At 45.2% G+C, this 27,181-nt stretch overlaps 1 protein-coding gene across 28 annotated transcripts in view; it reads left to right on the top strand.

Moving 5' to 3' along the window:
• Positions 1-26,969, top strand: part of LTK (leukocyte receptor tyrosine kinase) — a 208,870-nt gene extending 181,901 nt beyond the window's left edge. For 26 of the 28 annotated variants that reach the window (XM_065593124.1, XM_042849521.2, XM_042849524.2 and 23 more), the window contains 9 exons: positions 404-494; positions 3,995-4,059; positions 6,338-6,467; positions 10,054-10,151; positions 20,266-20,358; positions 21,326-21,427; positions 23,533-23,667; positions 24,521-24,611; positions 25,394-26,969. In XM_065593124.1, the coding sequence (XP_065449196.1) occupies positions 404-494; positions 3,995-4,059; positions 6,338-6,467; positions 10,054-10,151; positions 20,266-20,358; positions 21,326-21,427; positions 23,533-23,667; positions 24,521-24,611; positions 25,394-26,164 (1,576 nt within the window). In that variant the 3' untranslated portion in view covers positions 26,165-26,969. The remainder of the gene's footprint in view (positions 1-403; positions 495-3,994; positions 4,060-6,337; positions 6,468-10,053; positions 10,152-20,265; positions 20,359-21,325; positions 21,428-23,532; positions 23,668-24,520; positions 24,612-25,393) is intronic. The other 2 variants (XM_042849534.2, XM_065593132.1) reach the window with 2 other exon arrangements.
• Positions 26,970-27,181: the final 212 nt, after the last annotated feature.

A 27,181-nucleotide genomic window follows, 5' to 3' on the forward strand; every position in this document is an offset into this window, starting at 1 on the left:
TGATTCAACCTGGTGATATTCTGAACAGAGACCCCTAAACCATGCTTGTAACTGCTTCCATCGCTTCACACTGACTCAATAGACCTTCTAGGCTTCAGAGTCACGCACCGAGTGACATTCCTTGAATCTTCTTATACAGATAAATCTGTCACCAAATCCTAGGGTGCTGGTGCCAGTATAGATTCAGGCGGTTACTTTGTCAGCATGCAGTAGACACCTGTGTTTTCAGTACCACTGAAGGTCCAACACTACAGCACCAGAATGGGTCCAGAGGTGATTCTGGATGTTTTGACACTAGACCATGTCTGGGACTGATTGCTTTGCCCTGGATTCGTTACGAGAACAGGTCCAAAACTATTCCTGAACTTGACACAGTAATACCTGCTTTTTCTCTTCCTTTCAGGGCCCTAGGGCATGGTGCATTTGGTGAGGTTTATGAGGGGACTGTGGTAGGAATCGCAGGGGATCCCAACCCTCTTCAAGTGGCTATCAAGGTCAGTACTTACAGCTAATGGCCTAATCTTTCCTGTACGGTAGCGAATACCCATGAGAGTGATATTACCATATAAAGGTTCCAGATAGAAATGGATTGTTACAATTATCACATACTGCATGGTTAACAGTGTTACACATGCTGCTAATGTCACACGTGGGAGTTATGAGCTTCCCATTGTTTTGATTTTTAAGCCAGGTAGCAATAGCAGCAGATTACAAATAAACAGTTCTTGTTTGCAGCATGATGTTATAGTGGCTATACCTGATGGTCTAATGGGGGTGGGAACTGTTATGTTAATTTCAGTGGAATAATTGGGCCCATTGAGTCAAAGGCCTCTACACGACAGAACCTGAAGAGAAGAGTGTGTCCCTCAGCCTCTGCTGCCAATACCAGGGAGAGAGCTCCTACTACATCTAAGAGGAGGCTGTATGAATCTGTCACCCATCCATATAAAATATATTAGCTAAAATTAAAACAAAGTGCTAAATCCTCTGCTAGCGTCAATCGGCGCAGCTCCACTGAAGTGAGGGAGCTCTGCTATTTGATACCAGCAGAGAGTTTGACCCGCTCTTATGGTGTTTGATGAGAGCCTTTCAGTAAAGTAATAGTCACCTTTAGGGTTCATCTACACTTGGAACTGGGGGTGTGATTCCCAGGTCGAGGAGACCATACCCATCTCATCAAGCTAGCATGCTAAAATAGAGTGCAGTTGTGGCAGTGTGCCCTATGTAGGTGGCCTCAGAGTCCCTAGGTGTGTACTCAGGGAGGCTAGCCTGTCCCACAGCTCACACTGCCACAGCTGCACTCTATTGTTAGGACGCTAGATTGATGAGAGCTAGCACAGGTATATCTCCTTGAGATGAGAATCACACTCCCAGCTTCAAGTGTAGACGTACCCATAGACACTATTCCAGCAATTCCAGCCATTACTGATACTCCAGGCTTTGTGACTGAAACTCCAGACACCTCCTTTTTAAAAAAGGCTCCAGAGGCGATCCTGGCAATTACAGGCTGGTAAGCCTACTTCAGTACCGGGCAAACTGGTTGAAACTATAGGAAAGAACAGAATTATCAGACACCTAGAAGAACACGACTTTTGGGAGAAGAGTCAACATGGCTTTTTTAAAGGGAAATCATTCCTCACCAATCTACTAGAATTCTTTGAGGCAGTCCAACAAACATGTGGTCAAGCGTGAGCCAGTGGATATAGTATACTTAAACTTTCAGAAAGCCTTTGACAAGGTCCTTCATCCAAGGCTCTTAAGCAAAGTAAGCAGTCATGGGCTCAGAGGGAAGATCCTCTCACGGATCAATAACTGGAAAGACAGGAAACAAAGGGTAGAAATAAATGGTCAATTTTTGGAATGGAGAGAGGTAAATAGTGGTGTCCCCCAGGAATCTATACTGGGACCAGTGCTCTTCAACATATTCATAAATGATCCAGAAAAATGGGTAAACTGTGAGGTGGCAAAATTTGCAAATGAAACAAAATTACTCAAGATAATGAAGTCCAACACAAGACAGTGAAGAGTTACAAAAGGATCTCACAAAACTGAGTGACCAGGCAACAAAATGGCAGATGAAATTCAATGTTGATAAATGCAAAGTATGCACATTGGTATCCGAACTATCCATATAAAATGATGGGGTCTAAATTAGCTGTTACCACTCAAGAAAGAGATCTTGGAGTCACTGTAGATAGTTCTCTGAAAACATTTGTTCAATGTGCAGCGGTATCAAAAAAGCTAACAGAATGTGAATGTGAGTTGAGTTAGGGTTACCACTCGAGTTATAACTCGAGCTAACGGTGCTGTAAAGACACGGCTATGTCTAGGCTGCAATTAAAAACCCATGGCTGGCTAGTGCCAATTGAGTCAGGCTAATGGGACTTGGGCTGCGGGGCTGTTTAATTGCAGTGTAGATGTCCAGGCTCTGGCTGGAGCCCATGCGCTAGGACCCTGTGAGATGAGAGGGTCCCAGAACTCACACTGCAGCTTGAGCTGAAATGTCTACACAGCAGCCCAGCAGTCCCAGCCCAAGTCAGCTTGCATGGGCCAGCTGTGGGTGTCTAACTGCAGGGTAGACATACCCTGAGTGGGTGTGAGAACCCAGAACTGAAACTGACTAAACACTGCAAGTGAAACGGTCTAGTCTAGTCCTGAGTGACTTGCAAAAGTAAAATAGAGAAAAAGTACATTCAGAAGCTATTTATTGCTTCCGTTTTAATGATCCAGGGCCAGACTGTGGCCAGCTTCTGTGTAAGTGAGCAAGCACTGCTCCCTGTTAGTGCCCTGTCTGCAATCTTCCCAGGTATTCACATAGCCCCCAGCAAATGAAACTGCTGAGAATCTGCTGTACTTCCTTCTGGAAGATGATACAATGTCCACATGGTAGATGAGAGAGGGAGTGTTATTTAAGGTCATACGGGCTGAGCGTACACGAATCACTTCACGGTGCCCAGATTGGGCAATCATCACACAGAAGCTGGGTTCATCATGGTCTGGCTGTATCATCAGTCCCTTCTTTTGCAGAATTGGGCTTTGACAGAGCGGATGGATGTAGAATAGAGAGCTTTAAAAAAGACATTGAACGTACTCCTTTTATAAATGGTGCACGCACCATTGTAGTAGATGGCCCAAGGGATGGTCTATTTCATTTAGCAAAATGCCACCCCATCCTCCAAAGCCCACACTGCAAATGGCAGTAGCCATGTTCTCCCTCACAGCCCAGCCTGCAGTCAGTAGCGGGCAGCCAGTCCCCTCAGTCTGCACACAGATAGCTGCAGCCATATCATCCTCTACAGCGGTGGCCACTCCATCCTGCTCAGACCTGCACCTGCAGTTTGTATCAGTCAATGCCATTAGTACACATTGTTTTAAATCAGTGGTTCTTAACCTTTACTGCAGCCTGCACCCCTTTGGTTCTCAAAATATGTTCTTGCACCCCTTATCAAAAATCAAAATATGTTCTCACACCCCTTAAACCTTAAGAATATGTTCTCACACCCCTTAAACCTAGAGATATATGTTTGTTTGTATATTACAATAATCGTTAAAAAATGTATAATGTTAATAAATACATAGGTTTGATGAAACAAAGTAGTTGTACTTACGTGTTTGTGCTTAATTTGTGTTTTCGATTATTTACCTTCTAAAAATATCTTGCATGTCTCGCACCCCCAGAAAGGGCATTTCGCACCCTCAAGGGGTGCATGCACCCCAGGTTAAGAACCACTATTTTAAATGAACTAAACAAAAGCACTGCATGTAGTTAAATGCACACACAAGAATATTCTTGGCGTAGTTCAGTCGGCTCTCGTTTCTTTCCCACCTCTTGAGTCGTATACGACCCAATGAGTAGGGGATTGGAAGATGAGAGAGAGAGACTCATATCATAGCTACCACATAATCATATTGTGTCTTCACTGGCTTTTTTATACTTCTCTTAAATATCTTTGTTTCTTCTGGGTGCTTCTCCCTCTTCGTTCCCTCTCAACAGACATTGCCAGAAATCTGTTCTGAGCAGGACGAGATGGATTTTCTGATGGAAGCGCTGATAATCAGGTACATTTCTAACCAGGAAATTAACTCACTGACTCAGGAGATTAATAACAGGATGGCAAGACTTTCACATTTAAGTCACTGGTTCCAATCCAGCCCTGCTTGATATTAACTACAAATTGCTACAGCCAATGGCTGTTTGGCGGCCTATGAGTTAGTGACAGCCCAGTTTCTAATGGACATGTGTCCACCTTGTACATGAGACCCTTACTGGTTATTTCAGCAACGCCGAAAGTAACTTCGCCCATGGTTGTTTGGGAAATAAGCACTAAATTCTTTTAATGGTGTTACATGTATATTGTACCTTTCATCTCAGGAAATCTCAGGGCCCTTGGCCATGTAGGACTCACGTCCTGCAGTCCTTGTGTAAGGAAACTCCCTTTGATTGAATGGAAAATGGTGTAATATGTGAACTACAGGGTTTGGCCCTATAGCCATGCAACCCTACTGAAATTCAGCCACCAATGGGGTGGAGAGCAGCAGTCAGGCGGCACACAACATGCTGCATGCCAAGGAGGGATTTTTCAGCCCAGGACATTGGGGCAAACCCTTCTCTTATTAAAAATGCTACAGGGTGTTTAGAAACAGCCCTAGACATGTCTCTTGCATGAATGGCTGCACAAGGAGATGGTGCATGAAGCTTCCCCTTTATGCCCTTCAAGCAGTAGCCAATCACAACTGTAGCTCCTGTGCTCCCCTAACCACAGGGACTTCTCCCTCCAAATGCCTTCTGCAGCACTAGTAACCCCAAAGGCCCCATGTCTCTGCCCCTCCTCTGCACCTTGCAGCAGAGTGGAGCACTCTGAACCCTCTTGAGGGGTGAAGTCGTGAACAGGGAACCAGTGTGTGCTGGGGAGCTCTAGGAGGTGTTGTGCAGCTCATCACCTCCCTCAGTGCGGGCCAGGGCTACTCAGGCACAATCTGTCTTTTGATGTCTGTGCAGGGTAGATCAGACAATAATTTATAAGGCTGGATCTCAAAGACCTTCTCATAGTGAGCTAGGTGGTGTATAATTTATCTGCCTAAGAAAGCTAGAGGGCTGAGCCATCCTGGTAATTCCATGCACTCTAGGTATTTCAAACCTGGGGTTTATGCGACTCCATTAAGCTCACAAAGGAAGTTTGAAAAGAGGGAGATGATCTGGAAGAACTAATCTCTTTCATAGCACACAGCTGCTTTACTTGGGCGGTGGCTCTCACTTACCGTGGCATTGCCCAGATCTTGCCTGGCAAAGCAATCACCAGAAAAATCCAGAAAGAGCCACACCTATTATAATTTCTTGCAAGCTTTTAGACCAAAAAAAAAGTGTCTGAAAGACATCATGAAATGTATTGCTGGGAGTTACTTATTTTTATGGCTCTGCCCCTTCTTGAATGTTTGGAATAAAAGCATTCCTGTAGGTGTTTGTATGTGGATGACTTCATCTCACAGCTAGGACATGCTGCTGGGATTGAACTATTGACATCAGTTCATCTCCCGCCGACGGTTGGAATTCTGATTGGCAAGGCAAGAGGCGGCAGTGCTGATACATGTTTTTTAAAAGCAACCCACGAGATCATTTCATAATGTTTTGATTTATGTAGTAGGGTCTTCCCTCTCTGTCCCTCCACTCCTGCCAAAGTCCTCAATTCCTAACCCAGGTTGGTAGTGATCAAAAGTCACAACCTTCTGATGATAGTTTGGCAGCGTATGTTAAACGAGTTGATTGTCTCAACCCAGTTCCTTGGGGACAGAAAAAATTACAAAACCAATTGGCACGAACTGGCCCTGTTTTTGGCAGACTGGACCCTGAACTGAGATCCCCCAGCTACACAGAAATTTATTTAACAAACAATGAAAAAAACCAAATCCCCACATGATAACATTTCATTTCAAATAGCTGTAATATTTTGGACTTTAAGATATCACGTTTCCTTTCTCCCATGACCCCGTCACAGCTAAATCCATGAATCTTCTCTGCATTAGAGAATCACGGCAGGCGTGGGCAGAGAGAAGGTGCTGCTGTATTTGGTAGCTTTTGCCAGTTTTCTCCCACTTTCTGAGGAAGTTCGATTAAGGCAAGGCCAAGCAGAATCTCTTTGGGTTCCTTGTAAGTAGAGCTGGGCTGAGGGCACCATGCTTTGATTTAGCTGACGTCAGGATTTGCTTTGACAGTGTGTTTCAGAACCAGGTTGTATTTCATCTGAATCACCAAAGTTCAGGGGGGAGTTGGGTAAAAGGTTTTATCCCCTCTTTGATTTTGTCTTCTCCTTTCCATGTTGCTGTGGTGGTTGATTCACAGTAAGTTCAGTCACCAGAACATTGTGCGGTGCATTGGTGTGAGCCTTCAGACACTGCCTCGCTTCATTCTGCTGGAGCTCATGGCTGGTGGAGATATGAAGAGCTTCCTTCGGCAGAATCGACCCCGGGTGGTGAGACCATCTTCCCCTTTCCACTTGTGTCTGTTTTCATTATGGCATTTTAATAGGGCTGATCTCTGATTCCCAACTCCTACAAACCTCTGGACATTTTCCACCCTTCCCTTGACTTGAGCAGATGCCAATAATAGAAAATGATTCTTGATCACATATTTCAAAGGATCCAGCTTATTAGCAATCAAGGAGGACACAGAATAAAGGATGTTTTCCTGTCGCCTCCCCTGTTCTCTGCCAGGGTCAGCTGGACAACAGCACTTGAGAATGTTCCCTCAGCCTTCATCATACTGCTGTGTCAAGTGAAGAGCTGAATTTACAGCAAGGACCCTCGTTAACGGGCAGATGTTGGAGCAGCTCTTCAGCTGGCGTAAATTGACATCACTGCATTGACTTCAGTGGAGCTATTTCGATTTACACCAGCTGAGGACCTGGCCCTACATGTACCATTAGTGCTAAATGAAGTAGCCAATGCAAATAAATAACAACCTGGAATTAGCCCTGGGTTTTCTGCTTGTGGGTTGTTCTGTGGAAATCAGCATTGATTCATGATGTACTTGTTATGGGCAAAAGGCTCCAGGAATAATTTGGATGAGCAGTTTTCAACGTATTGGCTGTTCACAAACTGCTAATTTCACCTATTTGCTATTGGTTATTCAGAGTGTATTACTGGTCATGTAACTCACATGATATTGCTTCTGTTCCCTGAGTGGATGAGTGAAATTTTCTGAACAGGAGAATAAGACCTGCTCTACAACCATTTTTTTGTACTGGTGTAGCTGTATCAATTAGCTACAACCCGTAGTATGGACACAATTATAGCAGTATAAAGGTGTCTTATATAGGTGTAGAGACAAGGTGGATGAGGTAATATCTTTTATTGGACCAACTTCTGTTGGTGAGAGAGACAAGCTTTCAAGACACACAGAGCTCTTCTCCAGGTCAGCTCGAAAGCTTGTCTCACTCACCAACAGAAGTTGGTCTAATAAAAGATATTACCTCATCCACCTTGTCTCTCTAATATCCTGGGCCCAACACAGCTACAGTTACACTGCATAATACAGGTATTGTTTATTCCCCTTCTCATACTAGAATAAATTATACTGGTATAAGTACATTCAACCACTTCCAAACCAAGGAGGTTGTAGGGCTTTGACTATGTCAGTATAGTGAAAGTAGTACAACTTTTGTGAGGAGACCAGGCCTATGGAACAATGAATAGTGATTAAACAACAGCGAAGAGCGAATGTTCTCATTTGCACACAGCGAATACCAGTAGTAGTGTGAAGAACAGTCATTCCCTAAATATTTGTGTGAAAACAAACCTGTTATCAAGAATGTTTGTTAGCAACAAATAAAAAGGGGCAAGAATTTAGTTGAACCAAAACAGCACTTCCAAATTCAAAGAAGTATGCCTAAAAAATTTAGTCAGTTCTCGATCTTGCCATGGGTAGATTGCCACAGTAAAAATGAAACTCCATTGGCCTCCTGACAAAGGTATCCCAAAACATGCTGATCTCTGCCTGCCTGTCTGTCTTATTTACTCCTTCACTTTCATCTTTATAAGGTACTTGTTTATAACTCTAACCTTCAATGGCAAATGTCCAAGCATTCTGTACAATAAAGACACGACCCATCTAACTGATTAAACACCAGCTACCAACAGCCGGAGTACTAATTACATGGTTCCAGGCTGTGAAATGAACAAGATAACAGCATCCAGAAACAACAGGAGAAAAAAGAGCAATTTGACTTGACATTTGCAGGAGCTTCACTGAGCTTGGTAGTAATTTCTCCCCACCTTGCCCCAGAGCACTGGAAAAGCACTTGTCATAACAACTTTCCTGGAGATACATCAAGGAACTTTCCCTGCAGTGGAAGAAATGATTGCTAGAGAATAAGTGGGTGTCACAGGTGAGCGGCGGGGTGGGGAAGGGGGAGTTTTGGCCCAGTCTAAATAAAATGGCCAACACTTCTATCGAAGGTGTGAAGTGAGAACTGCCCACTGTGGCGAGCAGTATAAGAATAAGCACAAAGGAGCTTTAAAAAGTGGGAGAAGGGAGAAGTCAGCTTCTAAAGAATGACTCTGGGGATGCTAATGGGTCACACAGCAAAAATTAGTGAGGTTTTTTTTTTAAAAAAAACACATCCATCCAGGATTTTGAATGGAACGAGAGAGAGTGAGCGCATGTGAGAGAGCAAAGATGAGTGACTGCACTACTCTGTGCCAGCACCAAACCCTAATGACCTCCAGTCCTGTAACATCCCTTGTGATGGGAGAGAGGTAGGACTCAGGAATAATAAACACAAAGGGGACTCTGTATGTAGGATGCTGTAGCTCTCCCTGGCTCTCTAGTGCACAGACTGATGGAAACACCTTGGGTCTGTGCTCTTCTCAGTGAGTCCCACTGTGATGGGATATCTACCCCACACAAGGCCTAAGGTGGCCAGGTGGGCCTATTAACCACCTAGGCTATATCTAGGAGTAGCAGCCAAGGAACAAGAACTAATTAGAGATGAGGCTCAGCTGGAGAGGAATGGGAGGGGGCTGTATAAAGCCCAGTAGCTGAAAGAAGGGGGATTACAGTCAGTGTTCGGAGTAGGGTGACCAGACAGCAAATGTGAAAAATCGGGACAGGAGGTGGGGGGTAATAGGAGCCTATATAAGAAAAAGACCCAAAAATCAGGACTGTCCCTATAAAATCGTGACATCTGGTCACCCTAGTTAGGAGGGCAAGGTAGGAAGTAGCCCAGGGATACAGCAGTAAGGTTCAGGACTGTGCAGCCCTTGACTGTTTGTTGTAGGGTCCCTAGGCTGGAACCCAGTGTAGGGAGGCCTGGGTTTCCCTACCAGCCACTGGGCAGTGGTGCTGTTAAGGCGTAGTGAGAGGAAGGACTGCCTGGGACAGTGGGTCCCAAGAAACTTTGATGTCCTGGAAAGGGAGGACTACAGTGACCTGGCCGGAGGGCCAAGCCATGAAGTGGGAGCAGCCGAGTCCCATGCAAGTGAGACAGGGAGAGTGATGGAGTGAGCAACCACAGGAGGGACATTGGTCTGGGAGAGCTAATCCCCAGATGTGGCCAGAAGGAGGTGTTCTGGTGGTGACTAGTGACACCCTGTTAACCTCACTAATTTTTGCTGTGTGACCCGTTACGATCCCCAGAGTCATTCTTTAGCAGCCCACTTCTCCCTTCTCCCAATTTTTAAAGCTCCTTTGTGCTTATTTTCACACTGCTCACTACAGGGGGCAGTTCTCGCTTCACACCTTTGATAGACGTGTTGGCCATTTTATTTGGACTGGGCCAAAACACACACACACACACACACACACACACACTCTCTCTCTCTCTCTCTCTCAGGGGGAATCTAATAGACTCACTTCCTGTGTCTGGCAAACTTTAACCTTAAATAGAAATCTCTTCTCTCCTTTGACCCATCTCCCTTCCTCTTCATTTCCTCCCCTCACTCTTCTGTATCTCTCTCTCTCCTTCCTATCTCTCCAACTATTCTATTTTTCCTATACTCTCTCCCCCATCCCACCACCTTTCTCCTCTTCTCACCTGGGTGCATCTGTCTCTTATCCAGAATCAGCCATCCACTCTGATAATGCAGGACCTGCTGAACATAGCCAGGGACATTGCTTGTGGCTGCAAATATCTGGAGGAGAACCACTTCATCCACAGGTGAGATGGGGCAGTCCAGACCAGTGTGAAGGTTGCTTGAACTCCACTGGGCTTGTACAAAATCTATGGTTTTCCCTTTGCAAGGGAATATGCAGACATGTTTTTCAGTTTGGATCCATGTGGTTTTACGTTCCCCAAGATAGACTGAGTAAGATCTCAAGGAGAAGCTCAATTGAACCCATAGGGTTTCGACAGGTTTCACTGCAAAAAACATGTGGATACAGGAATTTCCCATGTTTCTGAAGCAAAAACCATAAGCAGGTTGAGATTGGACCTATTTGACTTGAAAAGTGGTCTGAAGTTAGCTCTTGGTCTGAAGCCAAAAGCAGGCAGGTCTCCTTGTATAGCCCTAGGTAACCATTAAGATAACCTATTGCAGTGTCTTCACAAGTGACTGCCTAAGTGAACTGTCAATCAATACTATAACTAATGACTAGGAAAGTCTGCGGGCGTTAGCTAATCCCTGAACACAGCACAACTAATGACGCCACTTTAATAGCAAATATTAGAGAGGTTTCCATGTTATAACATGACAAAATGGTGTGAACTCCGCTGTTTTGCATACAGAGATAAAGCACAATATTATGAATAAAGATTTTCAGAGGCAAAAATGGGAGTTAGGTGCCCAAATCCCATTGACTTTCAATGGGAATTAGGCTCTTTGCTGCCCTTAGTACTTCTAAAAATCTCCCCCTTGGCTGTATATACTTCCAGCATCAGAGGGGTTATACTTCCAGCAGTTCATCTACTGGATATCTGTATCGCATACACACTTGAGGTTCTTCCTGCTTTCCACTAGATGGTAGCATTACCTACCCAAATGTGCACGAGAATAAGGAGTAGCTTATTTCTCTCCCTTCTGACCTCACTGTAATTGACTTGTTGATTGTTTTAGAGTAGCAGCAGCACAGAATAACCTTTGATGTTAGATCCATTGACTAGGGAAGCAGGGAGATTCAGAGTAAAGCAAAGCAGAACTTGTGCTCAATGGCCCAGTGGGTAGGATGCTGAACAGGGAGGAAGGGTATGTCTGCATTGCAATCACAGGTGAGACTGAGGCACATGTAGACATACCCAAGCTAGCTTTGATCTAGCTAGCTCAGATAGCAAGAGCAATGAAGCCGCAACAGCCTGGGTGGCAGCACAAACTGTGCAAACCAACCCGGGCCCCAGGGTATGCACTCAAGCAGCTAACCCATGCTGCCGCCCACGCTGCCATGGTTTCACTGCAGGTCAGTTCACCTCTTTGTGCCTCAATTTCCTCATCTGTAAAATCAGGATCATGAGATTTGCCGCCCTACAATCTGTGGATGAAGTGCTAGAGAAGAGCTAACAGGTGCTACGAGTAGCTTCTAAAAATTCCCAGTTGACTGGCAGCATCTCTCAGTTTCAACTGAGAGCTGGTTTCAATTCATGGAATTCCCAGTCATAGCACCTTGCTGAATTCACCTGTCACCGCCACAGCTCTAAAGGCCATCAGGTGCCCAGATCATGTCAGTGGAAGGAGCAGAGACCCACACCCAGAAGGAGGGAGTAGGTTTCAGATGGGATTGTACTCAGGGTAGCTAGCCTGTCCCACTGCCCATGCAGCCAGAGCTACACTGCTCTTTTCAGCACTCATACTCATGCTAGCTTTGATTGAGCTAATCTGCCCAAGCTAAAAATTACACCTCCAGCATAGACATGCCCATGGTGTGTGTGCTACACAGTAACAGGGTGCAGCTTGCAGGTATGCCAGGAAGGGGAGGCTTCACAGAGGCAGAGCAGAGTATCCACACCCAGGTAGAAGCACACATACACACACACACATCCCCTTCTGCAGAGCAAACAGGCTTAACCGCTACACCACCAGGCAAGAGTGGGAGAGACCGGAAGAAAAGGGGGAAACAAGACAGGCAACAATCTGAGCAGGGAACGGTGAGGCTGATGTTTGCTTTCCTCATGCTTAGCATTATAGGTGGGAATATGCGCTTGTGGTTAGGGCAGTGGAGGAGAGAGGATGCTGGGGTTCTGTTGCCAGTTCTGCCACTGATTCAACATGTGGTCTCAGTCAAGTCACTTCACCGTGCCTCAGTTTCCCCCTCTGTAAACTGAATGTAATAAGGGCTCTTATAAAGGTTAACAAATACAAAGCACTTTAAAATCCTCAGATGAATGTTGCTATAAAGGGATTATTATTTACTTAAGCACAATACAACATATGGAAATTCTAATAGTATCTTCTCAATGTAAACATTTCTAAAAAGGACGTTAACAACTCAGGACAGGGCTGGCTTGCCAGCTTACTGACACAGGGCAAGATTGTGATTGTGTGGGGGAGTGAAGGGATGTAAAGTCCCAACCCTAACCCCTTGCACAGCTGTCTGGGAAGGGAGCACTGGGTCTGTGAGCCCAAGCAGGCAGGGAGTGGGTGGATCCAGGACAGTGCTGCCCTCTCTCATACACACCCCATACTAGGCAGTAGAGTGGCTAGTTGTGAAGGGCTGTGAATGCGATGCTGGTAATCATCCAACACAGCATATTCTACCTCCTGCACAAAGCAGGAGCTGCAGAAGGATTCTAACTCAGAGGCGTGTCCTGAGTCACACTTCCTTTCTGCAGCTCCTCCTGGGCTGACACAGGTATGTGACATCCCTTACTCAACATAGTCCATACAGTGAGACGAAGGAAGTGCTCATCAGAAGCTGAATTACATGCGAGAGGCTGAGGAGTTTCATAGCTGTCTTACAAACTGTTTTTCAGTCTCTTCCACATCAGAAAGTCTCCACAGTGGGGTGTTCACCGTCTCTGTGATGACTCAGATCTTTGCTCTGAGCCATGGTTTCAGACTGGTCCTCAGGGAGAACTCCCCAGCCTGCCTGCTTTGCTTCCAAGTGGCGCATATGGTAGAATCCAGGACTCCCTCTGGAGCGGACCTGGCATAAGATTTGTGAAAGATTTTTCTCTGTATCTTGATTTCTTCATTGCCCTCAAGGATGTTCTCCTCAAAGCTGCTAAACTCAAATTCTTTTGGCTTTCTGCCCTCAGTAAAGGCAGGCAGGCAGTTGAGCAGCCTGCAGGAACCCAGCTCCCAGCTAGCATGGGGGCAAGGTCCAGACTGAGATCATTGAGCAGGTCACATGGAAATTCTCTCCACTGAGACCAGGCCAGAACCAGTGTCATGGAGTATGGGGCAAGTTTTTTTCTTCAAACCTTCTCCCCTCCCCCAGACATGGGATCCCTATTCCCACAGCTTTCAAACAAGCCATGAAACATTCCAACTCCTGTGAATTCTCAGATACCAATGGGCAATTTGTCTCCAGTGGCTCCAGCTCACTCTTCATTAAGTGCGATTGGTCCCCACTTAGCCCAGACACAGCAGCAGGGAGTGCGCGGGTGAAGAAATTCAGATCCTGCTCTCCGAGAGATGGACCAGCCTCTAGGTGTCCCACGGGATGTCATGAAGTGGCTGCTGCTTTCCTTAGGGAGGCATGCAGGATTCATGCTGCAGACTGTCCTTCCAGGATGCTTGGTAATGCACTGACCCCTGCACAGGATCCCTGCTCTCAGGTGTTTGGCCCAGGGACTGGTGAATGATATTGGTCACAACCAGCTCTTCAAGGGGCAGTGCAAAGTCTTAAAACCTCTCAGGAAAGATTCCCACTCTAAAGGAAAGGAGGAAATCGCTAAGGCTGAGGCTTTGAATGAGATACCTCAGACTCTCAACTAAGCTTTGCAGAGTTAAGCATGAATGGGGGCTCTAGCTTCACAAATTCATTATTACAGCATTATTTCCCAAAACTTCAGAACATGAAAATAAATCTCATGGAGATCTATTGAAGATATGATCAGGGAGAGTCACCCAGGGGATACTGTAGCTTCTGCTACAACAAGATGCATTAACAATATAGAGTACTTCCATTTGGACTCAAATTCTACCTGGGTATTCACAAATTCCATATCATCCGTCCCTTCAAGCTACATGTCTACTCTGGTCTGGCCAACATTCTCATCAGATTATACAGGGCCCAGAAGACACAGCTAAAAGCCTTCAGAAACATGGCTTTGTGCGAACAAGTGGAAGGGCCAGTTACAGCTCTCACAAAATTCCAGCATCTAAGTTATCATCCAAGACTATTTTTATTTCAGAAGAATATATTGTCTGATTTGCCAAACATTAGCACACGTCTCCTAAGATAAAATCTCTGACTCAGCTCCTGTGCGACTTGGTCTCATGTGGATAACCAGTCCTATTCTTGCTTCATTTCCAGACAGCAATTGCAGCAAATAAGTATATGAAGATCTTGGTCCAGATCCAGTACTAGCATCATTTGGTGAATTTATTGTTAATATTATTTAACAGCTCTCTGATCATAGTTTCCAGGGAAGCTGGTCTTAACTACAGATTCCGGACACCATGAAGGTGGAACATATCTGGACTCCTATATGACTTTCGGAGTTGGGGGGTACGTAGACCAAGTAGGAAACATGGGGTACAACCTGCTTCATGTTATGGACATCAAGATCACTCCTTTTCTAACAGATTATTCTTTTTTTTTTTTTAAGTGTGTATATAACTGCTAAAAAGGCAGAAAACCTTCAGCACTGCTTAGAGAGGTAGCCTTGTTCATGTTCTGGACAGATGCTCTCACTCTGTTCTTTAAGGTTCTATACCAAGAAGGAGAGTCAGGGTCAACTGGCTCAGCAAGACACACTTAGAACTAAGGGAATGCAGCCTAGATCAGCTAGCTTTTCGGTGTATCTCTGGCCAGGTTGGAAGCCTATTGATGAACTTCTTTGCATCCAAATCCAGTTGGAGAACCAAAAGAGGAGAGGAGGAGATACTTGAAAGCAGAGGCTGTTGGTCCTCTTGTGACGGGTTAGACCCCCCTTCTGGGATGCGACCTGATGTGCTGGGGTTCAACTGAGCCTCCCCTGCCCAATCAGCCTGGGCTCCTCCCTGCTTTGCTGAATTAGGCTCTCTAGCCTCTTGCAGCACACACACACAGCTAGGGCCACAGCCCGCTGCAGACACAGCCTGAAGTCAGCTCTGTGTGAGAGGGCTCCCCGGCACTCACATGCCCACCCCTTTTGGGAGACAAACTGGAATGGGTTACCTAGGGAGGTGGTGGAATCTCCATCCTTAGAGGTTTTTAAGACCCGTCTTGACAAAGCCCTGGCTGGGATGATTTAGTTGGTGTTGGTCCTGCTTTGACCAGGAGGTTGGACTATATGACCTCCCGAGGTCTCTTCCAATCCTAAACTTCTATGATTCTAAACCCAGAATACTACTGTTTTGCATTGTATAGAAATATCTGTACAGCTCAAGCTCATAAAATTCTCCCTCTTCCTCAATTTCTAGCTGGGGGGACTTCTTGCCCCCCCAGCTAGAAATTGCATAAACTGGGTTGAATAATAAACAAAACAAATTTTATTAACTATAAAAGGCAGATTTTAAGTGGGTCAAGGGATAGCAAACAGATTACTAAGCAAATGAAACAAAGCGCGCAAACTAAGTTTGACACACTAGATAGGTAGGATACAAATTAGCAAATTCTCACCCTGAGTGATAAACAGGTTGTCTTGGCTTTCCCAGGTTTTCATACACAGGCTAAAGATCTTAGCCTGGGACCATCACTTCTCCCAGTTCAGTCTTTGTTCCTCAGGTGTTTTCAGTGGTGTTGTTGTAGGGAGAGTGAGGACCCTCCTGTTGTCATTGTCTCTCTTTTATATCTTCCCCCCACTTGCTGGAAAGCTTTTTTGCCGTGACCTGGGTCAAACAGTTCCCATTGTGTAGATCTATCTCTGAGAGGTTGCTATTGCACATAGTTCCAGGGATGATCCTTGTGCTTGTGTGAATTTCTTCAATAAGCCACTAACATTGTTTGGCCTCATCCACCATAGCACATTTGAAATACAGAGACATGGTCAATATTCCCAGCTTCAGATATAAAAATGATACATGCATACAAATTGGATAAACACATTCAGTAAATCACAACCTTTCCAATGGTACCTTACATGAGCCATCTTGCATAAAGTATATCTTAGTTATACCACATTTGTATCATAACTATATTTCCATGAAGAATATGGGGTGTAAAGTCACACCTCTTATCTCAGCAGTGGGCTAAAAGGCCTACTTTATACCTTTCCTCCCTCAGCCACTGAAAGTAAAGATAGTGAAGATTGTGAAGGAACAGGCCACAATGATTGTAAACTTCTTCTCATAAACCCGCAGGTCTTGGTTCTCAGACCTGATTCAGATATAGCTCAAACCTTCTCTCAAACTCCCAACTAATACACAAAACATAGCTCAAGAGGACCTATCCTGAACCAATATCCAGACCTGCCTAGCTCATCAGCTGGGAAGCTGAGAGGAAAGATCTATAATCACTCATGCTGAGAAGCTGATAAACACCCTCCTCACATCTGAGAGGACATTCACAGAAAATGTCTGTGGGTAACTTGAGGTTTAGATGTTGGTGTTACAAGGGACACAGATCAGGGCAAAGTCAGCTGAAGCAAAAGACAGTATAATGTTTTTACCAGATGGTTTGACCATGGGGCTCCAGGCAACACTTTTTGGAAAGGCCGGCCAGCAGAGTCAGGCATATTGCACTGTAAGAAATTCATGAGAATCTCCCATCACTGTCACACAACAGATTCCTGAGGACCACTCCTCTTATCAGTCCTCTAGCAATACACACATCCTGTCATAATCTGGATCTGTGTGTAGGATCTACAAGTCCACATAAAACTACTTGTCAGCATCACAGTTGGTAGCTGTCTTCCTCTTCTCACTGAAACTGTCTTGTCTACTCACCACCTCCTTGTCCAAGGGGCTGCAGAGGTTGGTATGCTCTCAGTTATACTTCCAAACATGGCAGTTCTGTGGACTCCCCAGGTCTCCATCTTCAAGGTCACCACAGTCTCATGCAATAGGAAATGATATTGTTGCCTTTTTGAATGAAACCAAGCACTCTAAGAATGTAGAAATGCATAAGTTAGATATGAACAGAGCCAACAGAGGAATAAAGATTTCGATAACAAAGGCATTCAAAGCCTCAGGCACAGCTCCTCTCATTACTATGCACACTGTGAAAAGAGCAGCGATTTTGTGGGCAGAGAAATCACATATATCTTATGGAAGGGCTGAAAGGCTACTACAGGGTCTTCCAGCCACCTTTTCTCAAACACTCTAGACTTGACATCCCCACCTGTGCTGATGCAGCATTTGGTAGAGGAGTGTTTTGGAGCAGGGAGCCCCCTTAAGTTCATTTTCAATTCTACATGGGTAAATATTAATCCTCCCTTCCTCCTGCCCTAGGGATGATTTACGTCTTTCTACAGCCCACTGTGAAGGCTGTCTGACACAAAGGGGACTGAGAAAAGAGAAATTCTGTCTTACCACTGAATTTTCATTCTAGGACCCTCCATGTCAGACAGTCTGACCCCCCCTTGGAGGACTGCATTATATCTAGGGTTTTATTCTGGCTGTTGCTTGCTTGTTGAGTAGTTTGAACGGGAAGAGGTGTTCCTCCGGGAAATCCTTACATTTTATGTCAAGGCTCTGCTGCAAAGAGTTTGAGTTGAATAGTACTTTTATACAGTTAGTATTTTTCAGTTTTGGGTGCTGTCTTTCTGGAGAGTTCTTTCGGAGGGGCCATCGTAATTCCAGCCTCAGAGCCAAAATTTGGTCTGCCTCCAGTCACCCTGGAATTGGAGAACACCCCACTGTGAAGACCATCTGACACAGAAGGTTCTAGAATGAAAATGCTCAGGTAATACAGAATTTTCCCTGTTAGTTATTTCTGCTTTATTTCTGCTACACACACATACACACACACACACATTTTTCAGGCAAATAACAGAACTTGCCTTAAAGTGCCCTTCTGCTCAGAAAAGTGACTATATAAAAGACACCTTCCCACTCAGCAGATCTGCCCCTGTGTGTAGTCAGAGTCTTATCTGCTGATTTTACTGACTAAATTAAGCTTGACAGTTCTCACCACTGCAGAGCCAGAACATCTACGAGGGAACAGTATGGATCCTATTCCTTTGTGTACAGCATCAATAAAAGAATTGTGTACTAAGCTTCAATCTGTTGCACCTATCTAAACCCACTGAAGACAGGGGGACTGCACAAGTGTCATTGAGGTTATAATTTGTCCTGGAACAATTTTGTTACTGTGGTGATGAGGTAAAAAGGAAAACCCCAGCTTGTTTTTCAGATGCAGGCGGAGTTTTCAAGGCTGGCGGTGAGAAGAAATATTTTACTTGCAAAGTACGCACATTTTTCTGGCCATCACCAAGACACAATTAAACACAGACACACCCCTCCCCCCCATCATTATTTTTAACAAGGTGCTTTTTAGAGCACAATGGTACTTTAAAACGAACACAAACGCTCCAGCCTCGCTCATGCATTTATCTCCTTCCTGTGTCACAAATTAAAGGCCCAGTCTTGCAAAGTTACTCTCAGATGCAACGTTGTTAATTTAAATAGGACTAAGGACAGGTATAAACCTAAGTGCAGGAGTTATGATTTGCTAGATCCAGCTCCAAGAAAATATAAATATCTTTTGGGGAAATACCAGTCAAATGGCATTTTGCATTAAACGAGACACCACTGAGAGTTATGGAGAAAGTGAAGAAGTCACAGGTCTTTCTTTAAAAAAAATCAAAGAGGAAAGGAGGCCATGTTAGCAAATGGTTAAAGCAGAACTGGGTTCTGGCCTGACTAATACTGACTCTCCGTGTGAGTTCTGATTCAGTTTCCCACTTTATATAATGGAGATGGTGCTTACCCTTGTAAAATGCTTTGAGATTTTTGGATGAAAAAACTCCATTTAGGTGCTATGTAGTAATTATCATTAATAAGAATTATAACAACATAGCAATCATTTTTAATAAATAAAGGCCTAATCCTACTAGGGATTCATTTTCAGCGTGGTCACATGTGGGAGTAAGGGTTACTCATGTAAGGCTCACCAGATCGGCTCCTATAATATATTTTTTTTAAAAACCTAAATATGTAAGGTGTAAAAGGAATGGAACTGATATGTAATCATGTTATGAGTACTATAAGCTGTGATGTAAGAATCTAAGAATATTGATATGCAACCTAGTTACTGAGAGAGACTATGTAACTTGCACTGGTGTTATAAGAATTTCTTGTGTGAATATATTGATTTAACTTAATAAAGTCTGTGGGAAGAGCAAACAGGGAAGACCATCTAGGTACACAGTAGAAAGACAATGGGTTTCAGCTATTAGCATCAGAGAGCCTGTATCTTGTCTCCAACATACTGTAAACACTGTTTACCAGGCTGGGAAATAAGGATCAAAGGAAAAGCGTCTTGGCAGGGCAGATGGTGTGGTTCACTGGTGAGCTACTGTCTACCCAGTCAGGCTGGCACAGATAGACTTTGCAGTGGGAGTCTAACAAAATTGAGCCTGTTCAGACCCAGGGGACGGTAAGCATTAGGGAAACGCAGGCTTTGCAGTTTAGGCTGTTTTTTTAATTTTAGTATTTTTTTTTCTGAAATGCTTTTGTTCTAAATAAATGATACTTTACTGTAAGGAAGGTGCTTGGTCACGAATTACCACAGTCATTGTCCTCAAGGGGCGGGCATGGATCGGAGTTCACGTTGCACTCCCCGTCAGTACCCGGCCCAAGCTGGGGAAGCTAATGATCCAACCAGCAGACCAATATCGGTGATGAATCCTGGTCATGTGCCGCCTGAGCCACGTTGCACATACACTAAGAAGATTGTTCCCAGGCAGGGGTACTGGAACAATTTGTACAGTGAGGGTGCTGAGAGCCATTGAACCAAACTGTAAACACTGTATATTATGGAAACCACTTCAAGCCAGGGGGTGCAGCAGCACCCATGTCCCCAAGGAAATAGTCTGAGTCCAAGGCAGATCTGCTACATTGATCGCTGCTGATACAGAGGACTGCCACTGGCCTGAGAATGAGAGAAATGCATGTTTCCACCCTAAATAAGCATGAGGCCTGACACCTAAAGTGGGGGTGGTACCTGGAGAGACCAATATGTGTCAGAAGTGCAGTAATCCTGGTAACCATTTCATAAGGTATTAGAATTCGTAACTCCATTTCTCTTTTAAGGGACATAGCTGCAAGGAACTGCCTGCTAACCTGCACTGGGACAGGACGAGTAGCCAAAATTGGTGATTTTGGAATGGCCCGAGATATATACAGGTAAGGGGCACGAGTGTTCAGTTTGCTTGGAGAAAAGTAATTGAAATGACATCTCCAGAGTGTGGAGGGATCACGTGTATGTCTGAGAAATATGAGCTGTCCTATGACAGCTGAGCTAGAATCACCCCAGTGGTCCCCACCTCCATTCAAAAAGTTTAGGGGTCCACAAATGAAAAGAGGTTGAAAGTCACTGAGCTAACACATTTGCACATACTAATCTGGACATTCCATGTAGGTTTGTTCCAGGCTGGGCCTTAGGGCACACCACTAATGTTTCTGGTGTCCAGACTTGCATGCACAAATGCATTCACCAATTCCAGCTCATTGGCATTCGGTGCACTTAAGTTTAAAAAATCTAGCAACAAACGCAAGGTGTCTGAAATAAACACTGCACTGTTGCCCTGCACCTTGGACAGTCATTGCACCTGTGCAAAGTGGGTGTAAAATCCACGCCAGCTCAAAATGGCTGCACTTGAGACCTGCTTCCCATTCAGTGTGCACCGGTGTAGGCGACCACACAAAGTGCAGGCAACGGGAAAACCAGGCCAGGGAATCATTCGGGAACCAGTCTCTGTGGTGGAGTTTCAATGATGGGAAAACAGGATACAAAGCCAAGCATTCATCTGGCCATCCAAATATAAGTGAATTCTTTAAGGCATCGTGCTCTTCAGGAGGCCCTGGTTCAGTTGTTAGCCTCTTCCATCACTGAACCAGAGGCCAAGCTTCTTGAACTTGTGCAAAGACCCTGTTTCGCCCAGGAACCATCTTTAAAGAATTCATTTTAGTCTCTTTTATCAACTCTGAGGGTTACAAAGTTCTTGCTTATCAATTCTCGCACAGAATTGTCTGGGTTTATTCTGCCCCCAATTAGGGTGGAGTGGGAAAGACTCGTTATTCATCTGACCCCTTTCAGCCCCATGGAATTTGATTCTAAGCCCTTAATTCTCCTTGCATTTGATCTTCCCAGGGCAAGCTACTATCGCAAAGGAGGGAGAGCCATGCTGCCTGTCAAGTGGATGCCACCAGAGGCTTTCCTAGAGGGGATCTTCACCTCCAAGACTGATACCTGGTGACGATTACCTTTTACTCATCTCTGCAAGCCAGGGGTGGGGTTTAGGGAGTCCAATGCACATGTGGAGATGTCAGCTGGTCATCAGGAATTGAGGTCTTCTCACAGATAAAGCTTTAAACATGTCAAAGTTGCCCAAAGTCCTACAGGAGATATCAAGAAATCTTCACTTTGACTTCAATTAGAGTTTTACTAAATGGGTCCTGAGTGAGAATTTAAGAATCTGGCCCAACATAAATAGAATACATAAAAAAACACAGACACACTCCTTTAGGTATACAGCATCCCTTCACGGTATGCTACGCATAGCTACAATTTACAGACCAGGGGACAGCTGTCCCAGAGCTGGCTTCACTGCTGAGGGAAGATGCTGCTGCTGCTCTTTACCTGGCAGGGACCTCATTGGCAGAATCTGCCTGGAAGATATGCTTAATCAGTATATTTCCCATGTGTGCTGGCCCTGCTTCATCTCTGTCCAGCTTTGCCCACTTTATGGACTGCTCCAGATGGTTCTGGGCCATCTCGCAGAGCAGCTCTTGCAGCAGGTTTGCACCACTGAACCCCTGACTCCAACAGGGCTTTCCACTGCCAGGGGCTGCAGCCTGTGGAAAGAAGGAGCTGGTTGACAGCATCTCTGTCAGCCTTGCAATGCCCTAACACTATGCTAAGGTACTAGTGGTACAGCATGTCCAGGTTGCAAAAGCCGGCTGCAGGACTGCACGTTTGCAGTATGTGGCAGCAAAGTGCAGAGAGGAAGGGCTGTTTAAATGCCGGAGATTAAAGGAGTTTTAAAATCCAAACAATCAGGAGCCTGATTTTCAATAACATCACTGTCAGACACTTCTAACTTGTCAGCCCTCAGCATCTGTCACTCAGCATCCATAGCTGACAAGACTGCTTAGATGCTGCTATCTCCATAATCACACAGGATTACTCCTTTGCTTTGGCATTATTTTAATGCTGAGACACTGAAATATAAAATGACAGTAGACTTAAGCAGAAGCTCTAGCTAGCTGCTGAGGGAATGGTATTTATATAAATGCCTTTCAGATAAACTTTTTCTGTTTTAAATAAGCACTTCCATCAATAGAGCATTTGTGAAAACGTACTGGAAATGGAAGGTGTTCAGTTTATCAAGAACTGTGTCTATCAGCACAGTATCCTCTTAAAGCGATGCTGGCATATTGCTTCCAATGCCACACTGACCCAGTTCCCTGACAGTGTATTTAATTAGCAATACCCGGACCTCCAAAAGATTAGGAATAGATTATCTGTCATATCAGAGCAGACCAGTCAGTGGCCAGCACCAGATATTTCAAAGGAAGGTGTACAATCCCTGTAATGGGCAATTATAGATAACCTACCTTTAGCAGAAGTTTCTTCCTAGCTCCCATCAGGCAGGGGTTGGTGAAATTCTGGTACGATTGAAGTCAATGGCAAAACTCATATTGACTTCAGTGGGGCCAGCATTTCACTCTTGGTCTCAATGATATCTTGTGACAGGGAGTTTGCTAGGTTAAATGTGTTGTGTAAAAAAGAGTTCCCTATGATCAATTTTAAATGTGTGGCCTTTCGGTTTCACTGGCTGTCACCTTGTTCTTCTATTATGAACACTCAAATGTTTGGACACCTATGCAAACACCTTGAGTCTACAGAAAGTGGAAATCTCATGCAATGTCTGATACTTTTATGTTGCCAGTCAAGCCAGATATGCCACCTTAATGGTTCTTTGGTATTTCCACTTCAAGAGCCAGGTAGTGCAGAGAGAAACACCACTTTAAAATGAGTTATTCTGACATTTTGGAACCTCACAAAATTAGGTTTGGGTGACAATCCAGATTGATTCTAAGGGTTTATCTACACATGGAGTTATTCTGAAATAGCTATTGTGCTTTAACGTCACACCCCAACTTCATCCAAATTATCTTTCCAGTAAAGACAAACCCTTATTTTAGTCACACTGCTTTTCCATCCATATGATTAATCTGGAGCTTTAGGATGCTGCACCAAGATAGTGTTGTCTGAAGGCCTTTTACACCAAATTCTAAAGCCAATAGGGTACGAATCAAAGCCTAAGGGGCACTGTTGGCTGGTTTCTGTGGCAGGTCTTTTGGCGTGCTGCTGTGGGAGATCTTCTCATTAGGCTACATGCCCTATCCTTGCAAAACCAACCAGGAGGTGCTGGAATTTGTCACTAGTGGAGGAAGAATGGATCCACCAAAGAACTGCCCAGGGCCTGTGTGAGTATCTCCTCACCCTTAGACACAAGTCAAAGGCTAGTAAACATTCAGACTGGCTAATCAAAGATGGCTGCCACCCCCTCTACACCCAAAACGAAACAACTATTTACCCTAGGTTTTCCTCAGAGGTTAACACAAGTTTAAGTTGAGAACACCATTAATTGGTACCCATTTTGGCAGTCTCAGCAGAGAGGCCCAGGGCTTCAATGGAAATGGGAGACTCAGTTACACAATTACCTCATACCAGGGGGTCCTTCCAAAACCTGATTGAGGCACATAAGCAGGGCAAAGCGAGGAAGGTTATATTGCTATTTCCATGTTATATCTGTTCTGTGAATAAAATAACAACTTCAATGTTTAGTGCTGGTAACTTTCATCACCAATAAACTTCCATACAATTAAAAATACAGGCTCCAGTTCCGGGGTCTTTTACAGGCCTCTTTGCCACCAACTACCAGCAGATTTCCTCGATGTGGTGAATACTCACCTGCCTTAGGAAGCATATCAGGTGCGTGGCCGGAGGACAGAAAGCATGACTGAAGCAGGCACAGATGCTCTCCAGAAATTCCCCATTTGCCAGAAAATCCCCTTGGAACTATTGACAACTGGGCACAAATTAGAGCAGCACTGAGTAATTGAACCTCCCCCTCCCCACATGGCCCTAGGATCAGGGAACGTGAAAATGACATATGGCCAATTTTGCTCTGCCCCTTGGGTCCTATGCTGAGTGCAGTTCTTCTGGACCTGAGAACTGGGCCCAGAGACAGACCTGAAAAATGAATCCATATTGATTTGTGGTTTTGATTTATCATTATTTATTATTAATTGACATAATATGCATTTGTGTCTCAAGTTACCGGATCATGACGCAATGTTGGCAGCACAGTCCAGAGTACCGGCCCAATTTCTCCACCATTCTGGAAAGAATCAAGTACTGCACACAGGTACTGGTCTTTAGGATTTAAGTTTTTACTTGTTTATGGCATCCAGATCATCCTATGATACAAACATTATCACCCAAAACAGAGGGAATGGATTGCTCTGATTGGCTAATTACTTTCCCAATTCTCTTTGTGCTTGGCCTATACTTCAGCTAGAATTTTCGTTTGTGCTTCTGTACATCTATCTCATCTCACCTACCTCCACCCCACCAGCATGCATACAATCCCTTCCTGTGAAAAGTGTCTGCTTCCACCTCCCAGATCATTCAGTAGTGAAGAGTCTTTGATTTGGGGCTCTGGAAACCTTTCCATCACATCACAACTTCTAATGCCCTTACTTCACTCTTCAACAAGTTTTTTCAAACTTCCATGAAAGTCACAGCTGAACTGGCATGGAAGAGGGGGGTGAGAGGCATGAGGGGTTGATAAGCTGCTAGCCTTTTGCTGCTGGAGACCTGGATCTAAGCCTAGTTTAAGAGGAAATTATTAGATGTTGGTGATCTCTGTCTACTCATTAATATCAATAAGGCATCACAAAATGGCAGCCTGTGTTCAAATGAAGCCCTAAAATGAAATAAATGTTGGCAAATCATAAGCGAGGTGCACCATCAAAATGGTGCCTGGCAGCTTGCACAATGCATGGCTGCACTACACACAGCTGGCTGGCGCTAACTACTGCTAACATTATCTCACTTTTCTGAACACCTCCCTGAAAAAGTGTGTGGAAAAGTCACAACTGGGCATGCTCAGAATGTAAAATGTGATTACTGAATCCTTTGTTTCAGGACCCTGACGTGATCAACACAGAGCTGCCCATTGAATGTGGACCAGCATCAGAGGATGAGGGGAGCGCTGTGATGTGCCCAAATAGTTCCAGTGGGATGGTCCCTTTCCTGGTGAACCCATCCCTCACACCTCAGCTGGCTCCCATAACATTAGAAACCCATCATGCAGGGCATAAAGCTGGACAATGTCCACAGGAGCTGCTGGTGGAGAACCTTGGCAATTGGACTAGCAGAGGTCCCAGCCTACCGTGCCTCACTGATTCCAGCAGCGGGTCATGGTTCCAACAGACCTCGAACCAGAGGCTGGAATCAAGCAGTCAGCCGGCACACAGACCACACAAAACCAAAAACCTTTGGAACCCAACCTATGGATCCTGGGTGATGGAAAATATCTGTCGCTCCTGTCCCAACGCCAAGCTCAAAGCAACCACAGAGCGAGAAGATTCAGGTTTTGATGGGAACTACAGCTCCTCCCCTAGTTCTCGGGCATCTCCAGCCTCTCCGAACAGAAGCCACTGTCCTCACAGGAATATCGGTGGGATAGAACTGGTGAAGCTCCAGACTTTCCCCTGCGGCAATGTGAATTATGCATATGATGATCTCTACTATGTCACTGATCGGTCTTCGGCTTTGGCAGTGGGTAGAGCAGGTGTGCTGAGGAGCTCCAGTCTGCACAGGGATGGGAAGCCTTTTTGTAAGCCAGAGAAAACATCAAGAGAGAGGGATTCTGGCCTCTCCTTGTCAGACGACCTGAGTGTTACACCTGTATAACAGGAAATGTTCCTCCAAAGGTCAGGACCAGTGGCGTAGCCACCTTTTAAGAGGAGGGGGAGCAAACCTAAAAAAAGGCGCCCCCCCTTGGCTCCTCCTCTGGCCACGCCCCCCGGTTCCTCCTCCGGTCGCTCCATGCCCCCCGCCTTGGCTGGCTCCTCCGGCCGCACCGCCCTTCCCCCCCTCCCATGGCTCCTCCGGCTGTGCCCCCCCCCTTGCTCCTCCGGCCACGGCTGCCGGCCCACCGCCAGCCTGTGCCCGCCCCCTTCTCCGGCTGTGGCTGCCGGCCCACCACCAGCCTGCGCCCCCCTCCCTCACTCCTCCGGCCGCGGCTGCCGGGCCACAGCCAGCCCCCCCTTCTCTGGCCGCGCCCACCCTCACTCCTCCAGCCCACTTTTGCAAAGTGTGCTGAGGGGAAGCGGCTGCTTCCTCTGCACCCCGCTAGCTACGCTACTGGTCAGGACCTCACACTGGGAGTGTATGTATCTGAAAGGGCAAACTGGAACTTCTTCTTTGGTCTCTTATTTCCTCCATTCAACTTTCAGATTCTTTCAGATGGGTAATGTTGTAACATCAGAAGTGTTCTGCTGCATCTTCCGACACTCGGATTCCCAATCTAATGAGGAAAATTGCATTTGCTACTTCATTCCATCAAGAGTGTTTCCTCCTATTGAGCCAGTGCCACTGATTTCAGGATATAAATAACAATGGCATTGCTGCACTGACTCAGAGTCCAGTGGTTCATGAAAGGAATCACTCAATCTGCTCATGTGAAGAAAAAAAAAAAAAAGAACCTACCATCCAATTGTTACAGTTGGCTGGAAATGACAAACAACATAACCACTCTTTTGATCTAACATACCAAAAATCATGTGCTGTGGCAGCAGCAGCAAACTTAAAAAGGCCATTGTGTTCCCCAGAGCTTTGCACATTCCAATGATGCTGGTGCCCTGACAGGGAAGTAACCAAATACAGCCACGTTTGCACTTGCTTTATCGGCAGAAATACCAGAGGAAC

This window comes from Chrysemys picta, chromosome 4 (genome assembly GCF_011386835.1).
Source record: "Chrysemys picta bellii isolate R12L10 chromosome 4, ASM1138683v2, whole genome shotgun sequence".
Classification (NCBI taxonomy): Eukaryota; Metazoa; Chordata; order Testudines; family Emydidae; genus Chrysemys; species Chrysemys picta.